Source organism: Thunnus maccoyii, chromosome 16, assembly GCF_910596095.1.
Source record: "Thunnus maccoyii chromosome 16, fThuMac1.1, whole genome shotgun sequence".
In the NCBI taxonomy this organism is placed as follows: Eukaryota; Metazoa; Chordata; class Actinopteri; order Scombriformes; family Scombridae; genus Thunnus; species Thunnus maccoyii.
Window position 1 is genome coordinate 10146373 of NC_056548.1, and position 23253 is coordinate 10169625.

Here is a 23253-nt window from a genome sequence, read left to right on the forward strand (position 1 = left end):
TATTCTGGGTGTGTGGATGAGGCTGTAATTAGAGCATGAACCATTGCATGGCCTGCTAGTGAGCCGGACTTGTGGGTAAAACATAAATTAATGTGTAACAGCATATACTACACCAACTAGGTATCAGAGTGTCATTGCTGTCTGCTCATTCTTTGGCAGCAAGAACTGTGTATGGTCTGTTTGTTTACCAAATTACTGAGATCAGCCAATATAACTATCCTTTATTATGTTCAGCTGGTGCAGGATACAATTTTTAAAGCATCGCCTATCATACTACAGTTAAATACTGCTGAATGGTTTATCCATCTTACCATTTAAAAAAAGGACTGTAGCATTATTATTACATGACAAGTGCAAAGTACATAAAAAAATAGACATGTAATGGTGGATTCTGAAACACTAAATCACACATGACGCAATATAACATATGACGTATCTTGTAACCATGACAACAACCAAACCCTACCATAATCTACCAAAAAGAGGCCACTATGTTCTGTGCACTTCGTATTTTAGAGTTTACACAATCAGTCAGCAACCAGCTACAGTGTGGTATGGTGTTACTGTTCCCTATTGGTTGAGTCCACTAATAGCAACACACTGTGTGTTTTTATGCTGTTTTGCCTGCAGGATTACTATTCTGTATTGGATGTTGCAGTGTTATTTTTTGTTTATTTGTTCTTTATTAGACATAATAGGTGAGACATGACATAATTTAATATGAAATGTGATTTGACAAGGTTGACATGAGACAAAGATGCTTTGCATTGAATATATACAGAACCAACAGCGAAAAAAATAAAAAACATCGTTAGGTTCGAGTGTGAATTGAAACTGCGGATACAGTTGCTCTTGTGTTGATGTAGGTGTGTGTGTATGTGTGTAAGTGTGAGTGTGTGTGTGAGTGGCAAGTGGCATCTCAGGTCCAACCCTATCAGCCATTTTATGTTATATCCTCTCTCTGCTTGCTTTTCTCTTTTTTTCTGCTTAATCTTTTTCTTTTTTCTTTACTTTATAAAGTATCACTCATGCTGAGTGAGGCAGGGGGTTTCCCTTCCTTTGGCCGCCCCCCTGCCCTTTGAAGGGAGTTGGCTATAGATGTTGCAATGTTGAAGCAAGACACTGGGTTGTTTTTACTTGTTTCTCACACTTACGCTTGACAGCAATCACACCTCAACCAAGATATCTTCGACATGCATGCTACTCACCACCAGTCAGTGATAAAGATTTCCTCTTTAGCCTCCTCCAAAGCATCAGCGACATCCTCCATGTAAGTCTTTCCATTCACATACCTGCAAAGGAAAATTACTGTTACACTGTTTACCCTTTGAAATCAGTCATCACTGTCACATTTGCTTGGGTAGACATATGCAAACATGCACATGCAGTGTTTCACTTTGCACTGTGTACAGTCAATGAATAACTTGTGTCATTTTAGCACACACTGTCCTATCACAGGTCGCCTTACAACTACCACAAAACCACAAGTAAGTCATAAGCAGACTGAAAAAACAACACAAAAAACAAGAGCAATAAGAGGGTCATGAAAATGCATTTGTCTGTTAAGTTCCCTGACTTTCTTAACCGTGCAGGCTACACCCATAGCTGTGTCATCATGACATAACTGTTCTTTAAACACTCTCTTTTTCCATTCGCTCACAGGCCCACATGTCTGTCCCTCAGGCTCTTTGCTGAGTACAAACGTAATGACGCTACCACACGGACAATTCAATATCACAGAATCTGCGTGGTGAAGGAAAGAGACTGCAAAACTTCTCTCCCAGTATAGCTACCATTTGGCAGGGATGTTTTCCTCTTCCTGTGCAAATGATCCAAAGCGGTGATCTCGGAGGAAAGCCTTCCCATGATTCCTCACAAAGCTTTCAATGCTCTGACCCCACCAGCGGGCATGTCTGTAGCTGCTGCACTTAAACACCAATGTCCTGCAATGAGAATGTACACAGACACAAACTCAGACACAATGAAATAAACTTTAATGTCTGTGCTCAAACACACAGACACATATAGTCTTGTTATGGGCTATAGGCATGAACAACATTGGTTCCAAAACATGAGGCAATTATGTGACTTTTAGTCTCATTTATCTTATCACCGCTGAACAGTTTATCAAAGCTGGCATTTTTGTTTTCCTTTTGTGAGATAAAAGAGCTGAGCAATTATTCCTGAATTAAAATAAGCCTTCAGGAGGTTGGAATGGAAAGAAACTTAAGACAACAATCCACCCTATAATACCAGACTATTAACAACCAATTTAAGCAATGTACTGTAGCTATGGCTCCAGGGATGGCAATGTTGGTCTGTCCTTCTTGTCCAGACTGACAGTCATGCACCTCAGAGAATTATTTCATTGTGACTTTGGTTATCCCCTGTCTTTGTCAGTAGCACCACTAGCAGGTCAAAGTATTGACTTATCCAGTGAAATATCTCAAGATCTACTGGATAGATTGCCATGAAATTTGGTACAGACATTCATGTGCCATTCAGGATGAAATGTAATGCCTTTGGGGATCTCCTGATTTTTCATCTTGTTTATGATCAATTACCTGAAAAAGTAATGACATTTCCATTGATCTCAGCTGTACGTTGTGGCTAATTAGCAAATATTAGCATGCTAACAAGCTAATCTGCAATGGTGAACATGGTAGACATTTTTCATGCTGAACCTTGCAGCCGCTAGCATGGCTTAGTCTTGTTTATGTTTTTTTATTTTTATTTTTAACATTGGTTGAGATTTTCAGCGCAAGTTGGATGGAAAAAAAATATTTTTAGCTTTTAAACATCTGGTTTTGGTGCCAGACCAGGGGTTGACATGCCACAATCATACAGGGAAAAGTTAAAACACCTTTCTCTGCGGTTGTAGATTCAACAAACCCGAATGAAATACAATATATTTTCACCAAAGGGAGAGATTTAACATCTTCTCCATAGCTACTATGGCTGCCTACACATTAAAACTCACAATGGAAGCAACAGGTATGCCTGTTCTCTGGGGGTTGTGGGAGTTGTATTTTTCTTTTATTGAAGGAAATCACTGTTTAAGGACTGAGTGAGACAGACTGAGAGAAAATATACTACCCCATCACAAAATAACCCTCTGGAATACATTTTAACATCATAAACCGATTTTATTTTAACAGAATAAGCCAGTCACACACACACAAACAAAAATATAACCTGGATAGGCTATCGACCCTGACTCCATGTTTGGTCTCTGTGTCTTTGGAGTCCATCTTGATGCTGAACTCTTTATCCACCAGCAGGACGAAGGAGATGGCCCCTGAGTCTGGTTTCATATACAGCAGGAATGAGTCCTTCACCACCAGCCAGCTACACAAAGCACACAAATACCTGTCATCATTATCATCATCATCATCACTGTCATCATGAAGATTTATGATTTGTGTGTCTACTTTATGTAAACTTCTGTGGATCTCTATTGATTTCTGTGGACCGGTTCTTAAGGGTGTAGGAAGAAAATCATCACGGAGAGGTAGGTGGCTGGGCTGAACGTTTCAAACGTGTGGGATTTTTTTGTGTTGTCTTTAGAAAATAACAATAAAACACTGCTCACATAATAATTTGGCTGTGATAAAGAGAAAGAATGAAAAACGAACAGATGAAGAGAGATGAGGTGGTGTACGTCAATGAAGCTGGGTTGAAGATACTAAGATACTAAGATGTTTGCAAAGTACAAACATAAATAAATACACAAGAGAGCCAAAAATACCTCTTATTAAAATGCTATCATTATTATGTTTTTAATTTTCAATGAATGGTGACTGCGTTTTAACTTTTTTCTATTTTTTTTTACCCACTATTTTTTAACACCCACACTCTGACAGCTTCATGCCAGAAATCTGCGTCTGGGAATGTGTAATTTCTTTTGTACGTAGCATTCATCACACCCACATTTTTAGACATGTTTGCCAGTTTAAAAAAAAAAAAAAGACATTCACTGAAAAAAGGAGAGAGGGAAAAATGCAAGTCTCTCTTCCTGTGTATTATAGTATAAAACGACAGTATTGTTAAAGAGAGACAAAGAGAGCAAGAGACAAAGACAGAGGTAACCACACACCGTTTGGACCAGCGGTAGCAGGCCTGGCTGTGACCACAGCAGTTCATGCCAGGGATACGATGTCCACCTGAACGCTTATAAATCATCCCTTCCCTGGAACAGACACAACAAAACAGTAAAGGGATAAGCCAACACGTTTTTGTGGAGTTTGACATTAAGAAAAATATACAATAGACTTCATGCTTTAAATATGTTATATATATAAAAACTTGGGTATAAGGAAAGTATATTCTGTAAAATTTGTAAATAAGCATACTCAAAAAAGCATTTTTTTCATCCTGATCTCAGATTTCAGCTCAAGTGCTTCACTCTGCTGTTAACTGTTAATGTCTTATCCACCTGAGACAAGACTGACATAACAGTTTTTACAGGTGGGATGAAAAGGGATTCAAAGAGGAGAAAATGCTCACAGTCCTTTGGGTCCCAAGTCATGAATGAAAGATAGTTGGCTGATGTCAATGAACTCCATCTGAGAATAGACAAGAAGAGACAACAAAAGGCTTCACATGGTGACTCTTGTGAAGAAAAAAAGTGATATACAAACATCGACATGTGACTGTGGGCAGGCAACTATTACATCCACACATACTATCCATCTGAATTCAGCTCATCTTAAATTATGTATTGTCACCTCAAATATAAACTTTAATGCATCAGAATGATGCATTAAAGATGCACTACGCTGTGGCTAAACATAGTGTTGACCTGTTTCAAAGGCTCCATCTACCATAAGGGTATAATGAAGAGAACATATTATACATTTCTTTATTGGTCCAAATATAAGACAACTTCCACTTTTGAACAAATAAAAAGTATTTGGATGCAGTGTAGAAGATGATAATCAACATAAATGACAATGCTGTTTTAAAGAAATTATCTGTAACACAAGGTATAGTATATACCCTTTTGTATATGTAATTTCCAGAAAAATAACTGTCTTATATTCAGGCTGACATACATTTTTTTTTATTCCATGCATTCAGGAGTCATCAGGCCTTTAACACATATGGGTAACATACAATGAGCAGCGATAATATGCTTAAATTCCTTGACTGTGTCAACATAAAGCAGACACAGTGCTATGGGTACACACAGATTAAGCATCTGTGTCAACACTCAATGTTCCACCATAAGGGTAGAACATGGAATAAGGTAGAAAAACACTGCTAATTATGTTTACTTTAAAAGTGCATCTCAGGCGTCTAGCTGACATGAGTCATTTGGTTCATATCCAAAGAAATTCCCAATACACACAAAATTAGTATAAATGTTAAAATCTAGATTGGCAAGCAGTCATTTTGAGGTTATGTCTAAGTGTGACATTGCAAAGCCTAGTAGGATTACTCACCGTATGGTGATATTTGCGGTACATAGCCATCCTCAGCAGCTTGTTCAAATAGTCTTCTAATTGTCTCTGCAGAAACACATATACTATATTTTGGCCACTGTGAGTATTTTAATGACAAAATCCATGCATATAAACACTTCCATGCACACACACATACACACACACACACAAGCATACACACAGTGAGAGAGTGTTTTAGAGGATACATGTGTTGACAAGTACCATGGCAACAAGTGAGTGCCAGGAGAGCTCCTTTCCATAAAGTGAAAATATGACAAAAGTGGATTTTCCAGCCAGGAAAACAAAGGCTGCAAACACAATGCTGTGACATACCCTCCTGCTGGAAACCTGTTCGTCTCGCACCAGCTCATCTCCTCCTCCCCTGGGCAGGGAGGGCATCTCCCTCACCTCACTCTTCCTCACTGTCTTCCTCCTCACTGTGTGGCTGAGAAAGAGAAGAGGAGAAACCAAGAGTTTGTGTGTATGTTTGTGTGTGTTATGTATGTTCACAAAGTCCCAGAGTACAACAGTCTGATGGCTTGCGGATAGAAGCTGTCTCTGAGCCTGCTGGATCTGGCTCTGATGCTTCTATACCGCTTGCCTGATGGTAAAACAACATAATTTCCTGTGTACCTTCCAGCGAACAGGTGTTGGGACATGCAAATATAAAAGCTTGAATTAGATGACAGCAGGCTAACTCAGTGTGTTGTTTTATATCGGCCAGGGATGCAGAGCGGCAAAATTGACAATAATCATATGAAAACAGTGATACAACCACCAAAAAGAATTTGAAAATACACCCTTTTATGGGAGACACAATAAAAAAAAGTCAACAACACAGACAAAGAGAGTGAAAGAGAGAGTAAGACCAAAGCAAATACTATTAAAATCCACAGGGCATCATTCTATTGTTTTCAAGTGGGCACATCACCAGAGTGAAAAAGAGACAGAGACAGAGAGGGAGGGCAATAAAGGGAGAGACAGAAAGGTGCATTTGAGGACATAAAGATCAAATTGTTAATTCATAGAGTTAAGACTTGGTTTGAGGTGAAGGTTTATCTCTCCATGGAAAGACTGTGAGTCAGTGCACAGTGACAAAAAACAAATGTGCATGTGTGTTTGTGTAAATTAGTGTTTGTACATATGCACGTCTGTGTGGAAGTGTAAATCTGCGTGTGTGTGTGTGAAGGCGCCAACCTGCGTGATGGCAGCGGTATCCTCATGAGGGTCTTGTATGTCCTCAGCTCTCTGTGCAGCTCCATGAAATGTTTCTCCTTTCTCTTTACCATCCAGGTAAACTCACCGTGCTTCAGCTCAATCTTAAACACTGCTGGCAGAGACTAAACACACACACACATAGGTGGAAAGTCAGAAATGTGTGTTTACAGTAAGAGAGAGAAAATATCTGTTGTAAATGATGATGTATTATATATCAGGGTAAACATTAAGGTTAGAATCATTTTAATTGCTTTAGGAGAAAATATTTAAATTCAAGTGTATAAAAAGTCTGTAAGAATTGTGACTAAAATTAATTCTAGTGATTTATAATAACAATTAAGGCATTTTAACTTAAAGCATTCATTTTTTTAAAATTAAACCTGCCAAAACATTGCCATAAATAAACAAAAATAAGCATAAATATCCAAAACAAAATGTTGATGTATTCTGGAAATAATAAATTGCGCAACATGAAAGAGAAAGTGTGAGACACTTTGTTTTTGTGATTGTATACTCTGTGCAGTACCTTGTTGACACTCCTGTGGTGAGACAGGTTGAAGCGGTCCTGTGCGGTGGTGAATCTCTCCACCTCCAGGATCCGTGCAGTAATGGGAACAGTGGGGAGGTAGACCGTAGCACTGGCCTCCTTAAAGCCCACTGTGGCGTACACGGCTGAAAATGGGATACGACAGTCCCCTAGGAAGAGAGAGAGAGAGAGGCGGTTGTTGTTCAGTTTGTGCATGTAGGAGTTTCTCGGGCTGGTTTTGGAGGCGAGTAGGCTGCATTGCTGAAAAGTCGGCCTTTGTTCAAGATTTTTTTTTTTTATGCATTGCTAGTTTGCAGCGTTAGGTCAAATGTTTCTGTTTATTCTCTGGTAAAGTTTGTGAGATCTAAATTACGTAAAGGAAATAGTGACCCCTCAGACTCTTGCACTGTTTAGATACCAGTTAAGAGGCTCACTCTCACTTAGCCGTCCTCAATTTCCTACATTTCCCAGAGACCCTGGGTACAACCCTAAGAGGACAGCATGAACTTATTGCTCTGGGCTTACAGAGACATGTACAGTCGTTCCATCAAGTTCAGTCTCTTGGGGAGTTTGCATAATCCTACCATCTGAACTGTTTATCACTGGAATAAATGGGCACTTTGTTTAGTTTTAACTGGCTTTTGAATAGTTTTTGCAGTATTCTTTAAATATATTGTTTTCAAAATAATCACACCTACTGTACAGTAGGTGTTTGTATCACTCAGGGTTCTTTGTTCTGTTTTTTGATTTAGTCTATTTTAGGTATAATCTTGTACTTGAGGGAAATGATGGTGAGATCATAATATTCAATACAGAAAGACAACAGGCAAATACAAACACACCTACGTAGTTTCCATCATCGACCTCCTCTCCCTCCCCTAAGTCCAGCTCTCTGGTATCCAAGCTTTCCACAAGGTCAGCCATCTTGATGCCGTCGTGTTCGTCCAAGACCGTTGTGGTGTCAGAAACTTCCGAGTTCACCAGGTTGAGGTTACTGGTAGTGGGCTCAGCTTTACCCTGCATGCTTAGCAGTTAAGCCCCTGAGCAGGGTTCACCTAGAGGAGAGGAGAGGAGAAGAGAAATGATCATTTTGAAAAATCAGAAAAACTTTATGACATTGTAGTCATGTTCTGCGGAATAAATGGAAACTTGAGAATTTCTGGGTTTACATGTTCTTGTTCATGTTGTAAGGATGTGACCATTTCCTGAGTGTACATACAATCCCACAGAGAGGGTCATTTGACCTCTAGTGATCATACTTCTCACGACTGGTTACCAAACCGTGCTGTTTTAACATAAGAGTCCCAAAAGGACCCAGAAGAATGCAGGACCTTTGACAAACATACGCACGAGAGACAGTTGTAATCCCGGATGAGCCCCCATTGTTATGTTATGGCTGGTTCAAACACCAAACATAATAATGGACACAACACCAGTAGAAGTTTACTACATATGAGTTTATTGAAGTAAATTAATCAAATGAATGAATGAATGATGACCTACCTAGCACCTAGATACCTAGCACCACAAAGGTGCTGCTACAGCAGGGTGGAGAGAGAGAGACTTCTTGTTTGTGGACTGCTGGTCTTGCTTAGCCTGGGATTTTATTTGTTTTTGTTAATAAATCCCATGGTTTGGGTATTTTTAAAAAGTGTTAGGGTTTTACTTTGGGTAAATGGTGACATCTTGTTCACCCCGTAAGGCCAGCTAAGGGTGAGGCATAACACATGTTAGAGGATAACATGTGGACAGCATACTAGACACAGTGGCACTAGGATGGGAATATGTAAAAATGAGACAGTTCAGTGCTGAAAATCAGCCAATCAGGTGACAGAAAGGAGACGTTCAACATAGGATCTGATGTCTGTTTTGTAATCATAGCTCCAAAATTTGCCTATTCCAAACACAAGGTTAATAATAAAGATGGTAAATATATACGGTTGCAACTAACAATAGTTTTCATTATTGATTAATCAGCCAATTATTTTATATCATTTTAAAAATAAAATGTCAGAAAATAGTGAAAAATGCCCATTATAATTTTGTAGAGCTGATGGTAACATCTTAAGTCTTGTTTTGTTTGATCAACAGTCCAAAACCCAAAGATAGAAGATAAAGTCCATGTAAAGGAAAATCAGAGATTTATTTCTTAACACATTATACATGTCAGAAAATGATTGCTGTAAACATGTTAAAAGACTGAACTATTGAATTGTGGAGTTAGAGTGTTAAACTGTTTTTCGTCATTTCTGTGTTCAGGATTTTTTGGGCGGGCCAGAAATGGAGGCTTGATGATGTAGAGGGGTTACCAGCATGACCCCTCCCCCACTATATAAAACACTACATCATACATACTCATAGTTATTACTTTTACACTGGATAGTTTTTCAAACTTCAACTGGATACAACTAGGATTCACTTCAGATAATCCACTGTTACTAGTGAATGGGGCCATTTTCGCTCAATGTTAACACTCAAGGAGTTATTTTAAACTGTTCGGCTGGGAGGACAGAAGGAGTCGGAAGCAACCGACACCTGCCTCCGCCCCCAGCCTCAGCTTCTGCATTGGCTGTGCGGCTGGGAGGTCTCTGGCCAGAGGGGAGCATTTGCTGGGCAGCACTTCATCAAACAGCACAGCGTGAGAGGCAATTGCTCCAAGGGTGAAAGCCACAATGAAGTTGCCGAGGACTTTTCAGCAGAGAAGTGAGTAACATTAAGTGCACCAAACTCCACTGACAAAAATGACAATGTAACATAATGATTGGTAATGGATCTCCTGTTAATTAGTCATTTAGGTTATATTTTTACTGAAATAAGTCTATATTTACCTAAAAAATATGTGCTGAATTAAACAGTGTCTCCTAACGTTACTTTATTTTTAAAGCTCTTAAAAATAAAGCTTCAAAAGCTTTATTTTTAAGCTCTATAAATATCTATGGATTACTTTTGACAACTAAAGCTAAGCATATGCAGTGGACAACAAATATACAGATGGATGAAGTAGAAGTAGAAATAACTCACTTACTGAAAAATGTCACATAGCTGGGATGTGATCTGTGCCAAACATAGTATGAGTCATAGATCTTACGCTCATGTTAAGATTAAGTAATCCCCTTGTGCTCTCTATGAAATCATCCACAGTTGTTATGTTTATCCACTAATTACAAACCATTGTGTTGATCATTATTCTTGGAGCCATAAAATAAAATAAAAAACCTGATTTTTCTGCAGAAACATTTGCCATTTTCTTTTAATGATGAAGAAAACAATCATGCTGAAATACAGTCCTAAAATCAGGAAAAAACCCTGTTATATTATCTCTAATACTGCACCAGACAGGGCTGCAGTGCTTAATTGCTTGTATCTTGGATCCAAAAGTGTTGTTGAGAATAAATTATTTTCTGACCGATAAATGTTGCACCAACCCGACAACAGAAGAGCTTTTGAGAATGGGCAGTGCCTTTAACTGTGGTGGGCTGAGATTAAGTTGTTCTCTCTATGAAAGGGGGGTTAAAAGGGTTCAATTCAGGTTGTGACAAAGTCAGATTGGTTTATTATCTTGGTGATTCAGAGAATTATTTTGTGCTTCTGAAACTCAGCAGTACTGAGATCATACACTCACTACCGCACCCAAATTTCCAGTACGGCACATTTACAGTAAAATTAACCTTGTTTGGGAGTTATGGCTGCCTGAATAAAATGTGCATGGCACAAACTGCTCTCTCTTGCTGTTCGTGACTTCAGAGGAGTATTTATCAGCACACGTCCACTCACATGTACACATCCCTGAGAGCTAACCTACTTAAATCCAGCTAATGACCAACTACTTGCCTGACTGGAATTCAGTGACACACACAGTGACTGACATAAAGGAATCAGCTGACACCTTCCACCCCACCCAAATCAGACATGTCATCCCGAGTTTAATGACTTGTTATGTGCAGATGAGCCCATTTTGTCACTTCTTAATTTTCTTCTGTCTTTCATTTATTATCTTGCCCTCTGGGTATGGGTCAATGTCTTATACAGTGCAAAAACATTGCAATAACTAGACAACTATAGGACAGAGACCATCATTGAAATTTTAAACTGATTTTTCTATTGATTACCCTTTTTTATTATTTTGTTGATCTTTATCTGCATTATTTAAGGTCTGAATGTATTTTCAAAAGGAGAATCAGCATTGAATCATCTACATTATGTCAGTAATCTTTGTCACACAGACAGACTCTACATGCAAGAGGAAGACAGTTTATAAAACATATTTCAAATAAGAGGAAGAACTACTGTATTACTAAATCTTTTCCAAACACAAGTTGACTAAAAACATGTCAATGCACAGTTGTTACAGACACACACACATAAAGTCCTCCTGGGATGTGCACAGCATCACCCCAGTTTCATTTTAAAGGCGGCTTCACCAGAGTGTATCTGATGAGTGTTTTATTAGGGTCAAGAAGTCATTTATTCATCCACACGGATCTTCTGCTTACAGATTCTTATTTTATATTCGGGTCAGTAACGTCTCTGCTTTCCCCAACCTAGCAGTATAATTTCTCTTTGACTGAGATTTGAAAACATTCTATTTTTGGCAGCCTTACAAAATATTACTCCACAGTTTGTGGTATTTTGTCAATGCTGTATCTGTAAATGATTTCACTGACTGCACCCATGGGAGTGTGTGCTAGTGATGTGATTCACTGTGTAAGATGTGCTGTAAGACACCATCACACTGAGTAAGACCTTGCAAAGTGAGGCCTTTAGGACCCACATGCACATCACACACACGCACACATCCTGCCACACGTACGTGAAGCAATAACATTAAGTGCACCTCTACCTGTGCAATAATGCTAAATTAACACAAAAATAAACACAATATGCATTGTAAACACAGTCAAAATACAACTTTTTGACAACTACTCCTTGCAGCATAGACACGTGTAAACATGCAGCAGGCTACATTTATTTCATGTTAAGTGGATGTTTACGTTGAGCAAAGAGCAGTGAAACTGTACTAAATTCCCCTTTTTTTTGTTTCACTATAACCTCACCAATACACACTGCAAAGAACATGAGCTCCTGTTTGTTTCGAAACAATCCTTGAGATGCCACAAACCTGCTAAACCTGAAAATGACCTATTTCATGTGTTTGATACACAGCTGCTCCGGCTTCATTTCAGCCCCAAGAGCAGTCATCTGTAAAATCCTGCATTACTAAGGCAGGATACAGGCAGGGTGTGGGAAATAACAGTCCTGTAGTTACAACAGCCACAACTGCATTTTCAATCTTCCACTTTTCAGTGGGAAATAAAAACCACTCAAAAAGAAAGACTCAAAATTCCACCATGCAATATGCTAAGTCATCCAAGACTACCCCATGCTTATGTGGTCCATTAATAAACCTCCCTCCACCCAAGACAGGACAGAGTAGAGAAGAATAAAGAGTCAAGAGAGCAGAAAAGTGGGGAATGAAAGAGAGGAGCTGACTCAGCAGAAAGGTTCTGAAAAGGTTCATAAAAGTTTTAGTATAATTGTTACTGATGTACATCACTGCGAATCATTTTTATTTATTCTACGCTGTCTTCTGTATTAGCAGTTCAACTCAATTGTAGTGGTATAGAAATGTAGTTCACAAGTATGGCTAGTGTCTTATGAATACTGACTTGACAAGAATGTGATAAACGTTATTCCAGAGGATGTTAACAAGGCCTGTAAGATTTATTTTGGGAATGTGCTACGTGACTAATGTCTTTATAAGCAGTGCCGATGCCCCCTGCTATCTTACCCCAGCTCACAGCGATCCAAAAGCATTAATATGAAAGATGAGCATAACATCATTAAACATACAAACCAACTAATGAAAGGCAGCCAGAAAGCAGCTGATAATAAGAAAAATAAACATCCTTTTTGGATAGGACACATACAGAAGGGGTTTACAGGAAATGTGGTGTAAAGTTTCAGAGACAGCAGCTACAATGACTAGCAAGAAAGAACAGCTGTGACTATTATGATGTATTGACATAGCAAGTGGAACCTCGTTGTCACCAGTGAACAGAAAAAATAGGTCTTTTCTGGTCTGGTTTCAAGTGAACAGGGAGGAGTAGCACCAAACGATGAGGGTTCTGGTGATTCACCAGATTTCTGGTCTGTCCTCTCTGAGGCAAGTTTGGGCAGGAACAACACACATATAATTATACTGTCTATACACAATGAAAAAGAACAAGGTCAATTGTTTCTTTACAGTTATTGGAGGCAAAAGAAATCACACCCTCTGAGACTCACATAGGTTTACTTGTCCGCTGATCAGCTGTCACTAAAGCCTAAATTTAACACCGATTTGACCATAATTTGTTTGAGTTTAACCTTAAACTGAAACCTGCCGAAAGAACACACCCTGCTCAAGTTTTAAAAAACGGGTAAATTGTATTTCTTTCCCTGCAAAGTGCTAAATTCCTCTGTTTGGAACTAAAAATGTCCGTGACAAGTGAATAACACACAAACACATACACCAACAGATAGCAGCTTGACAGTAAACATTCCCACTCTTGAACAAGATCCAACATGCTCCTACAGTCAGAAGAGTCACCAGCAGTCACACCTACAGTGTCTGCATGTCTGTCTGCTTCCAGTTGTCCAGGCCATTAACTCTTCATTCATAGTCTTGTTTTTTTGTCTGAAACAAGAACACTAATGTAATGTTCATAAACATTCTTATTGTTTGAATCAATAACTTGAGTAACAAATTATTTAAACTCCTTTTTTTAATGTTTTTTTTTAGATTCTCAACCTTTGCCATTCTCAAGTTTTGTCAATTACGTCGACACTGACACTGAAGAACACATTTTGTGAAGTCACATTTTGCAGAGAGGGACAACAGCGTGGGGGAAGACATTTCACACAATTAAAAAACAGTGTGATGTCTAATTTAGTCCATGTACAGAAGTATAGAGTGTGCATTTTGTCCCACTGACCTTTCATGATGATCAAACAACTAAATGTTTTTATGTGCAAGTAACATAATGCCATCAAGATCTACTTGATGGTAATTCATTTTTCATTGTTTTTAGTCTTCAAGATTAAAAAAAGATCATGCAGTTGTGTAACAATCTATCAAAGTGTATGTGTTTTCATACCACAAACCTCCAATATTAAGTCCTACAGCAAAGAGAAAGCAATTTTTTTTGGATTTGGTCTTTGTAGACATATGGGATGCATCAATGTCATTCAATTCAACAAGGCCCACTGGTTAACTAAGAACCTTTCCAAGTGTATGTGGAGTTCATGCAATCTTAGTTCCAGAAGAAATATTTATGACAGTGCGGTTATCTCCCTGCTCTAAGAATACCCATGACCACCCACAGGCTTGACTCTCACATAGGTCAACTGCAGAGGGACCTGGAATGCTGAATGTAGTTTGAATGTGTGCATGTAGACTCAGATGTCAAACATATATGCATGCACACACACGCATAAAAGCTCTGGTCATGGTAATTCTGTTCATGCAACCTGACGGTTGAGCAGAGAGAGGGTGAGAATGTAATGGAACTGCGGGAGTTATCTCTGTACTCCATTCCAATTGTACACTGCCTACTTCCTGCTTCCTGTCCTGTTGTCATGGAGATAGTTTTAACAGCCAGCAAGCAGCTTATATATAAATATCAACAGAAAGAGCTAAGAGTGTCCGCCTCTCCCTTCATGTGCTCGCATCCCTCTTAAATGTCAATTAGTTGGAATTGACACACTGTGAAATCATAGATGAAGAAATGAAAGAATGTTGAGTGGGAGAAGAACTGCAGAGTTTCAGGAGGGGGTGAAGCAAAGAGAGAGAAATATTAGGCATCATAAAAGTAAAGTGCATGGGCATTCGTCAATCTTTTCAACATGTGACACATGGAAAATTTTGTCTCTCCCCCTGCACTGCAGAACCATTAAGAACACGTCATGCTGGGACCAAATCTCAAATTCTAATATTGCCAAAACCATTACTGAGAATGTGACATTTAACTCAGCATTTATGGTGGGCTGTGTGCTACTGGTGAACAGAGAAAGTTTGGTACCGCTTTCTAATAAAGGCACAGTTTATAAAGCGCTTATAGAGGAAGTTGTAGTTAATGTTTTATTAATGGTTAATAAATAATTTACTAAAGCTTAATAGCTCGGCTAAGCTATTATTAAGTACTAATTATGAGTTGCAATGTTGGTGAAAAATCTAGCTGGATGGCATTTAATCATCTTCCAGCAGGACACAAATTAACAGCTTATTAAGATTTACAATTAAAGACTTAAAGACCTTTATTTAACCAATTAATATTTATAATTACAAATGACTTACTTAGTTTTGTTGGTGACTCATTAGAAAGTGAGAATCCTGTTTTTATGACATTTAAGTCTTTAATTGTAAATGATAGCAGCACTTTTCCAGAACGTCAGAGGTTAAAAAGTCCATGGAGTAGCCTACCTGTTAAACTAAAGAATTACATAGTGTCTCTATTCATTCCTTATCAATATTTATAACTGGAGACTTGATTATTATTGATTATTAGAAAGACTTGAAAGTTAATTGCTCACCAACCAGGAAACCCAGACATTGTTCTAACTAAAGGCTTACAACCTCTCCATTGAGCATTAGTTGATGATTTGTTAACGTTTCGTCATTATGTTCAACTTTTTTTAGTGGACCCTCATGGACAGCCGTGTTGGATATACAGTCCCTCACATGGTTCCACCTGCTCTCCTGAGATTTTTCATAGCATAATAAACTTCTGTCTGAGGTTTTGAAATAAGAAAAGAAGAGACACACTCTTGTTTGTCTGTGTTATGCAGCAGTTCCTTCCTTGTAGCCTCGCTTCTCCAACAGTGCAAAGACCTGAGAGGGACACATGGGAAGGAAGACGAGGTCACCCTGCCATGTGTATCTACTGGCAGAAAATAAAAAATCTTCATCCAGTATCAGTTTCTTACCTAAGCTGTCCAAAAATCAAGTTCAGCCAAGAAATTTGTGTGAATTGCAGCCAAAAGTTTGATTCACTGCCAAACCTTTGTGAGCGTGGGAAGGTACTGCCACTGATTCACATGTAAAATGATCATGTGTGTCTGAAACTCGTTCTTTCATCTTTAATCATACTCTTGTATTTCTTGCACAACTAAATATGAAACCACTGTTTCATTTAACACTAGATAGACGGGTGATTTAGGGCTTTTTTATCATCTCATTGGTATGCTATGAGTGCCCCTTTTTTTAGGTTGCTTGCAGTGATGAACAGAACATATTCATAAACAAAGACACTACAGCCTTTTTCCTGGTCTATACATAAATTATCTTTTTACACAAAAGCAGCATGATAATGATGTGACTTGTCTGATCTAGTCTGGAGGTGGGAACTTGCCATGCTCCAGCTACAGCTGGAACTTGAGTTGCGCTCACTGCATGAGTCCTAAACCAAATACTGAAAGCTTTGAACAGGGAAACAGTGACAATTTCCTCACCCAGATCTGGGTGTAGAATATTTACATTTCAAATATGCTACGGAAAATGATAGGGCATCCTGGTGGTACAGAGGTGTATGGTAACATACAGATTATTTTTATCATTTAAAAGGAATTCACCACAGCAACATTCCACTCTCATTCTTTGCACGTCATCTCCTTTTTCGCTCCACTCGTTCACACCGCTCTCAACTGCTTAACGTCTAATAAAACAGAATTTCCCAAATGATTCATTCTTCTCACTCTTCTCACTCATTCTCCTTGTTACAGTATGGTCAATGTTTTTTGGAATATAGAAAATCCAACATCATATTTTTTCTCATTTCCTTGGCCAAATGAAGACAAGGTGAAGTAATGTCAAACCAATTGTAGCACAGCTCCAGATCAGTTTGATAGCAGAGGATGTTTTGGCATCATAAACACCAAGAGTATACCAATTCAAACAGATAATAATCACACAAAGAGTAATCCAGTCTATAAAGAAGCAGAGATACTGCAGGGCTACATGTATTGCGGGATGATATCATTTTACCAATCTACAAATGTCCTGTTGTTCATATGAGTGAGTCAGAGCAAGCTGCAATTAAAAATTAACGAAATGTCACTGACGTCTTTGTGACACATTCAAAGAGCTTCGATCTCATGTTATTGCAACGTGGTGGCTCATTGCTTTGAGAATCAGTTTGATTATTTTATTTGGAAGTGTGCATACAATACATTTGTGCTTTGAGAAAAGGGGAAGAAGAAGACAAGACAGTTTGAGCAAAGTTGAACAAATTCCAACATTTCATAACAAAGATGTGGGATGCACCGGGCATTAGAAATTTCTGAGTTACTGTAACAGTAGATTATTTTTCATATTTATGGTGAGACACAATGATCAAGAATTAGTCATCATCAGTGACCAACTATCACTATCATCATCACCACTTATTTTAAGTTCTACTGACCAAATGACTCTTCATCACCACCCAGTCAAAGCCAGATTAAACAGTTACATCAGCATCTGTGTAGTGACAGAAACTTGTTTTACCCAAAAATGCATCAACAATTATACATACCAGTTTCTGTCTTAATTAAACTGAACTCTGCCTATGTCAAATGTCAGCTGATGCTCCTACTTTTGTCCCTCTACACCAGGCCTGCTTGCAATACATGTCTGAAAAGTGTCAAATTATTGGAGAGAACACTGGAGGCGGACTGAATATCTGTGTCAACATCAGCTGAGGTGCTGTCACTGATTACCCATCGAGTGTTAAGAAAAATAGATAACTTGTGAAATGTACCATTTATTCCTGGATGTGGCATAACAAACTTGATATTTACAAAGTACTGAGACAAAAACAGTGAATGATCTAAATACCTCTAAAGATACCATACAATCAGTACATACAAAAACACTCACAATCACACATTTACACAAACACACACACACATACATAATACATACATACAATGAAGATCGCATAGAAACATTGCTTGGCATTTACAGATCGCATGGTGCCAAGCTCCTCATGGCGCAGATGGTACAAATAGAGAGAGCGAGAGAAGATGGAGGGAGGTAGGGAGAGAGAAGCAACAAGGGTCTGTGACACCTCTCTTTCTCTGCCCACACTAAGCTGCCTATTATCTAATCCTTCACACCATGGATAGGGGGGATAGGGATGGTCAGAAAGGCATAGAAAGCAAGACATACAGTACAAGTAGATGCCAGAAAAAGACAGGGAGCAATCGTCGTCGTCACCAGAGTGGCGTTCTGCTGGCGTAAACACAAGGCATCATTGTACTGAAGGAGTGAGGGAACTGCTCTCTCTGCTCTCTCTCCTCCAGCCAAGCCCGACTCAGCCCAACCAAACCAGCCAAGTTTGAGCCTGGAAACAACCAAACTATAACTTGTGTCCAGACCACTAAAGTGACTCACCATGATTAAAGTAGCAGAGAAGAAAGTATAGAAAGCGTTTGTGCTCTTGGCTTTAAAGGGTCAGTTTGTCCAAATTACCAGCTCCAGTGGTAGTATGGAGATAGTTTAAGGTGTTAAAATACTTGCCTCTGAGATTTTTGCCACCAACCCAGTACAATTAAGCTGAATGGAATAGTGCCTGTGGTGCTCACAACTCCTAGAAAACAAAGTGGTTTTGGCCAATCTGCTGTTTCTGTCAGAGCCTCTCAGGATTGGAACAATTTACCACAACACATAAGAAACTGTGCCAACTACCATTTATTCACCACAACGTTAAGAGCCTGGTTCATTAGAAATCAAACTTGTGAACGCTAGAACAGTGAGGTGTTTTTGCATTGTTTGTTGTCTTATTTGTCATTATCATGCTCGGTGTAAGAGCTGCTCTTGCTTATCATAGGCTCTCTACATAATGTCCACACTTCACCAGTCCTGCTATGCTATTTGTCGAATGTGCTGTCATGCTGTTTGTTGATTTTGTGTGTCTTAAAAGGCTATCTTTCTTGCCTCTATGTAGTGCAGCTTCTGTTTGTATCTGCATATTCTCACCACTTTTATAGTTGATTGTAATTTCAATGCTTTTATTCGCAACGTCTGTGATTCCAACTACTTGCCCGCCCAGGGACACAGCTATTGAAAATTAGCCTTTCTGGCTAACTCTAGCATATTTTCAGAAATGTTATTAAAGTCCTTGTCATATAACGTAATAAATTTTAAAAAATAACAACAATAACAATTTAAAAAGCTCTTTCCAGATGTTCCAGTTAATCAGCAGACCACATTGTGAACAGATTTCATTGGAACTTCTTTCTACAGAAGAAATCATTTGCATGGAAATTGTGGATTTGTGGATTTATGGATTATCGTGAGTAATGGACACATTGTGTCTGGAAAAATATGTTGAATTCATTAAATGTGACATTTAGATGCTGTGGGCAATTGTTTTTGGGGACGCAGGCAGAAATCTCTGACACAGATATCCTCAAAACATGTGAAAATCAAACCAAAACTATTTGCATGACTAAGAACTACTGAGTGAAAAAATATATTTTTTTGTAATTTGGGTGAACCAAATTGAAAGGTTTGCAAGAAAATAATCTGAGTGCCCTGGACCTCATTACTTGAGCAATCATGAGGCAGGACATGAAGCAGGTCTGTATACAAGCCAAAAAGTAGCTACACTGATCCGACAGAGACTTTACACACAAAGTAGGTGCTAATGATGAATGGTGTATTCCAAAGAGCACATTGGCATTTTACAGTATTTAAATAAATCATTTCTATTTTTGCATATGAGAACCTTTTCATTTGTCTTCTCCACAGAAGCAAAACAGTACTGTCTGCTGCATAACTTTAAGATTTAAACCTCTTATCTATAGAGGTATCATATAGGAAAACTCTAGACTTCTTCCCAGTGTTAGCTATAAACAGTCTTGTGATGCAGAAAAAAAGCTACACAAACACTGTCTGTTGTACAATCCTAAACATAATGCTTCAATTACCCGCAGATTATCATTTCTAAGGCAGTGGTTGGAAGCTCGAAGCAGCCTGCCATATGGCAGAAGTATGAGACTGTAGTCCACATCTGGAATACATTTACTAAATCTGTTTTCAATGTTAAAAATATTTCAAATCCCTCCTGAAAAAAACACTGCAATAAGATAAAATTCTTATTACATGACTTTAAATTCAGCTCACAAACCGAGCAAGACAGCGCCACATAGTACAGGTCAATACAGTGAAACACACATGCACACACATAAAGCCTAAGGCAGGAATAACAATTAAGTTTATGTTTATGCTGGCAACACAAGAGAGAGTATTGAGGTTGTGCTTATTCTACTGCCTGTGCAAAAGGAAGACTACTGAATGCCAAAGGTCAGTATCATGTGTACCAGTTGTTAAGACAGAAGAAGGGGGGTTGTTGGGGTGAGCAGCAGAGAAAGAGAAGCAAAATATCTCCAGTCTCCCCATGAGATTCCAGCTGCAGCAACTAACTCTCACAACAGGGTGTGAGAAAATGGGCAGCATGCAAACGGACAAACACACACCTGTGGAGTCTCATACAACAAGTAAAACAACACTTGTTGCAATTAATATAAGTGAATACTCTTAACTTATGAGCAAACACAACTGTCTTTACACCCACTTAGTCAAGGATTATCATACACACATCCTCTTCCATGATAGGACAAAAAGATAAACAGACACAGCTACACCTTGTTATGTTAAGTACATATTTGATCAGCAGCTCCCAGTTTGTTTCCATTTAATGCAGACATATAATGACATGACTCAGGCATACTATACATTCTTCTACTTGATCTCACTGACAACCCAAACCCAAGGAATGTCACAGAGACGCATATCTCCCCCCCCCAGCTATGGACGCAAATAGACCAGAGCAAACACAGACTCAAACAGTGAGAGTTAGGGAGACATTACCAACCTGCTCTTTTTGTGGACATGTAGTCCACATGTTGGCTAATCTCATCAATCCACTCGGCTTCACTCAATGGACGGTTTTGCAAAGACACGCGCTCTTCACCTGAGCAGGCAAAGAATTGTAGGCAGCAGTGGCAACAAACAGCCAGCTCTGTGCTCCTTGTTCTGTAACTCAGTGTGGCTAAGCAAAACTCATAGTGAACTCTCTCCAACTCCTCATAAAAGGAGGGGTCTCTGAAACTCTAGACCAATCACAGAAGGAGGGTCCACCCACAAGCCATTTTCATTGGATTAAAAGTGCTGGACTTTGGGTGAAATAGGAGGAGTCCTCTGGGGAGAAAATACTGACAGTGATCTTACCATTATCTCATCAGTTCACACTACGTCACTTTGTCCTCATCTCCCTGCACTTGTTTAGCCCAAATTCTTTGCATATTTGTGTTTTGTACATATATGTTTGTATCCCTCTATGTCAGGGTGTGTGTCTCACCTTCTGCATCTATGCATTAATGAAGATGTAAGACTGTCTGTGTGTCTTTTAGCCATTTTTGCACTAATAAAACAATAAAACACATGAAACATAAGTCATAAGAAAAAAGCATATAGACTTATGAAATAGAAAAAATAAAACAAGGACAACCATGCTGTGCGTAGTTAACTAACTGCACTAACTGTGCGTACACATGCTATGTGTGTGTTTCTGCTGACTGAGCTCTCATCTAAAGAAATTTATCCTCATATCACACCTGTAGCAGAAACCATTCATTGTGGCCTCACAAGCATCCTCAGTCAAGTACAAAACTATAAAAGAATCTCTTCCTCCATCTTGTGGATAAAAGGATGTACTGCACTACATACTGACAGAACACACACTCACACGCACAACGATCAAATTTGTGTGTATATCCTTATTACAGGGACTTTAACCTGTAATCTACCACTCCCTTGAAGTTAGTCAAAACGATACCCGAATACCTATCCACACACCTGGCTTTGCCACGTTTACCAACAGACGCGCTCCTGTGCTCATGAACCATTGAGAAATATAGAACTGAAACGATAAATGTATTGCATGTACAGAATACACAGCAATAAAATCCTAAAAAGTTCAGACAGAGAGATGAACGGCAGGAAACTATCTGAGGCCTCTGTTGTGTTATGTAATACGACAGTTCACAGCAAGAAAAATACCAAACAGAAATCACTCATGAGCCTAAAATACAGATGTGATATTTCAGTGAAGATACTGAGTGTTGCTGCTGTTATTACCTCCTGTTGTCCCAGAAATACCCAATTTTGGCATTTTGGTTGCCTCAATAGTAGTGATTTCAGCTTGTTGTTTGGAAATCATTACCATAGTTGCTGTGAGCACAGCCTCATTGAAATGTAAATAGATTACACAGCACAAATGTCAGAAGTTCATAGGTTGAGATTTCTTCTGAATATCAAAAAAAGCCCATCACCCAAATACACACTCACTTGCACAAACACACACATACAGTCTGGACACAGCTAGCTACATACCAGATATGATGAAAAGATCTCACAGAGACTTTGAAAGGCATAACTGTCTTGACATGTTTCCTGCCCGTGTTCTTTCCACTGATCTCTCTCTTGTTCTCACTCTCTATTCACTTCTTTCTTTCGCTCTCTCTCTCTGTCACACACACGTTTTGATTTAGTGGTCATAAACAAAATGGTATCTGCTGGTACACACAGCGCAAAGGGCAGAGAGATAAGCATGAGTATCACATTAGTGCAGTAAAATGGAAATATATTGCAACACTGATTGTGATGGGATTCACACTTATATATGAAAGTGGCTATTTGGTTAACCAGTGAAGCCTCCAGCAAGCTGTCAGTAAGAAGGTCAGAAAATAGACAGCTGTTTGTCAGTCTTGTTATCAGGCATAATTCTGTTAGAGTTGAGTTTGTAGAGACAGCTGGATCTCAGCCAATGACAATAATGCAGTGGCAGTGGTAGTCAAGCAGGTTATTGAACTGAGTTTGCATTACGTTCATTACTGTATGTATCTAAACCTGAGTCAGATGGCCTTTGCAAATGAAACTCCACATGATGCTAATTACAAACCCTCACTGCAACAGCAGTACTGTATTTTTATAAGTGCCCCGTCATGACCCTTTCTGCAGAGGGCAAATTGGAGCCTTGAATG

At 38.9% G+C, this 23253-nt stretch overlaps 1 protein-coding gene across 1 annotated transcript in view; it reads right to left on the minus strand.

The window, feature by feature from the left end:
* The window catches only part of pld1a (phospholipase D1a), a 33303-nt gene extending 12048 nt beyond the window's left edge, over positions 1-21255 (minus strand). Inside the window, exons 1-11 of the mRNA XM_042389162.1 lie at positions 21084-21255; positions 8031-8243; positions 7189-7358; positions 6642-6784; positions 5778-5889; positions 5445-5510; positions 4507-4565; positions 4097-4189; positions 3196-3348; positions 1794-1943; positions 1209-1292 (exon numbers count right to left, since the gene is read on the minus strand). Coding sequence (XP_042245096.1) covers positions 1209-1292; positions 1794-1943; positions 3196-3348; positions 4097-4189; positions 4507-4565; positions 5445-5510; positions 5778-5889; positions 6642-6784; positions 7189-7358; positions 8031-8211 — 1211 coding nt within the window. The 5' untranslated portion in view covers positions 8212-8243; positions 21084-21255. The remainder of the gene's footprint in view (positions 1-1208; positions 1293-1793; positions 1944-3195; positions 3349-4096; positions 4190-4506; positions 4566-5444; positions 5511-5777; positions 5890-6641; positions 6785-7188; positions 7359-8030; positions 8244-21083) is intronic.
* Between the last annotated feature and the right edge of the window lie 1998 nt (positions 21256-23253).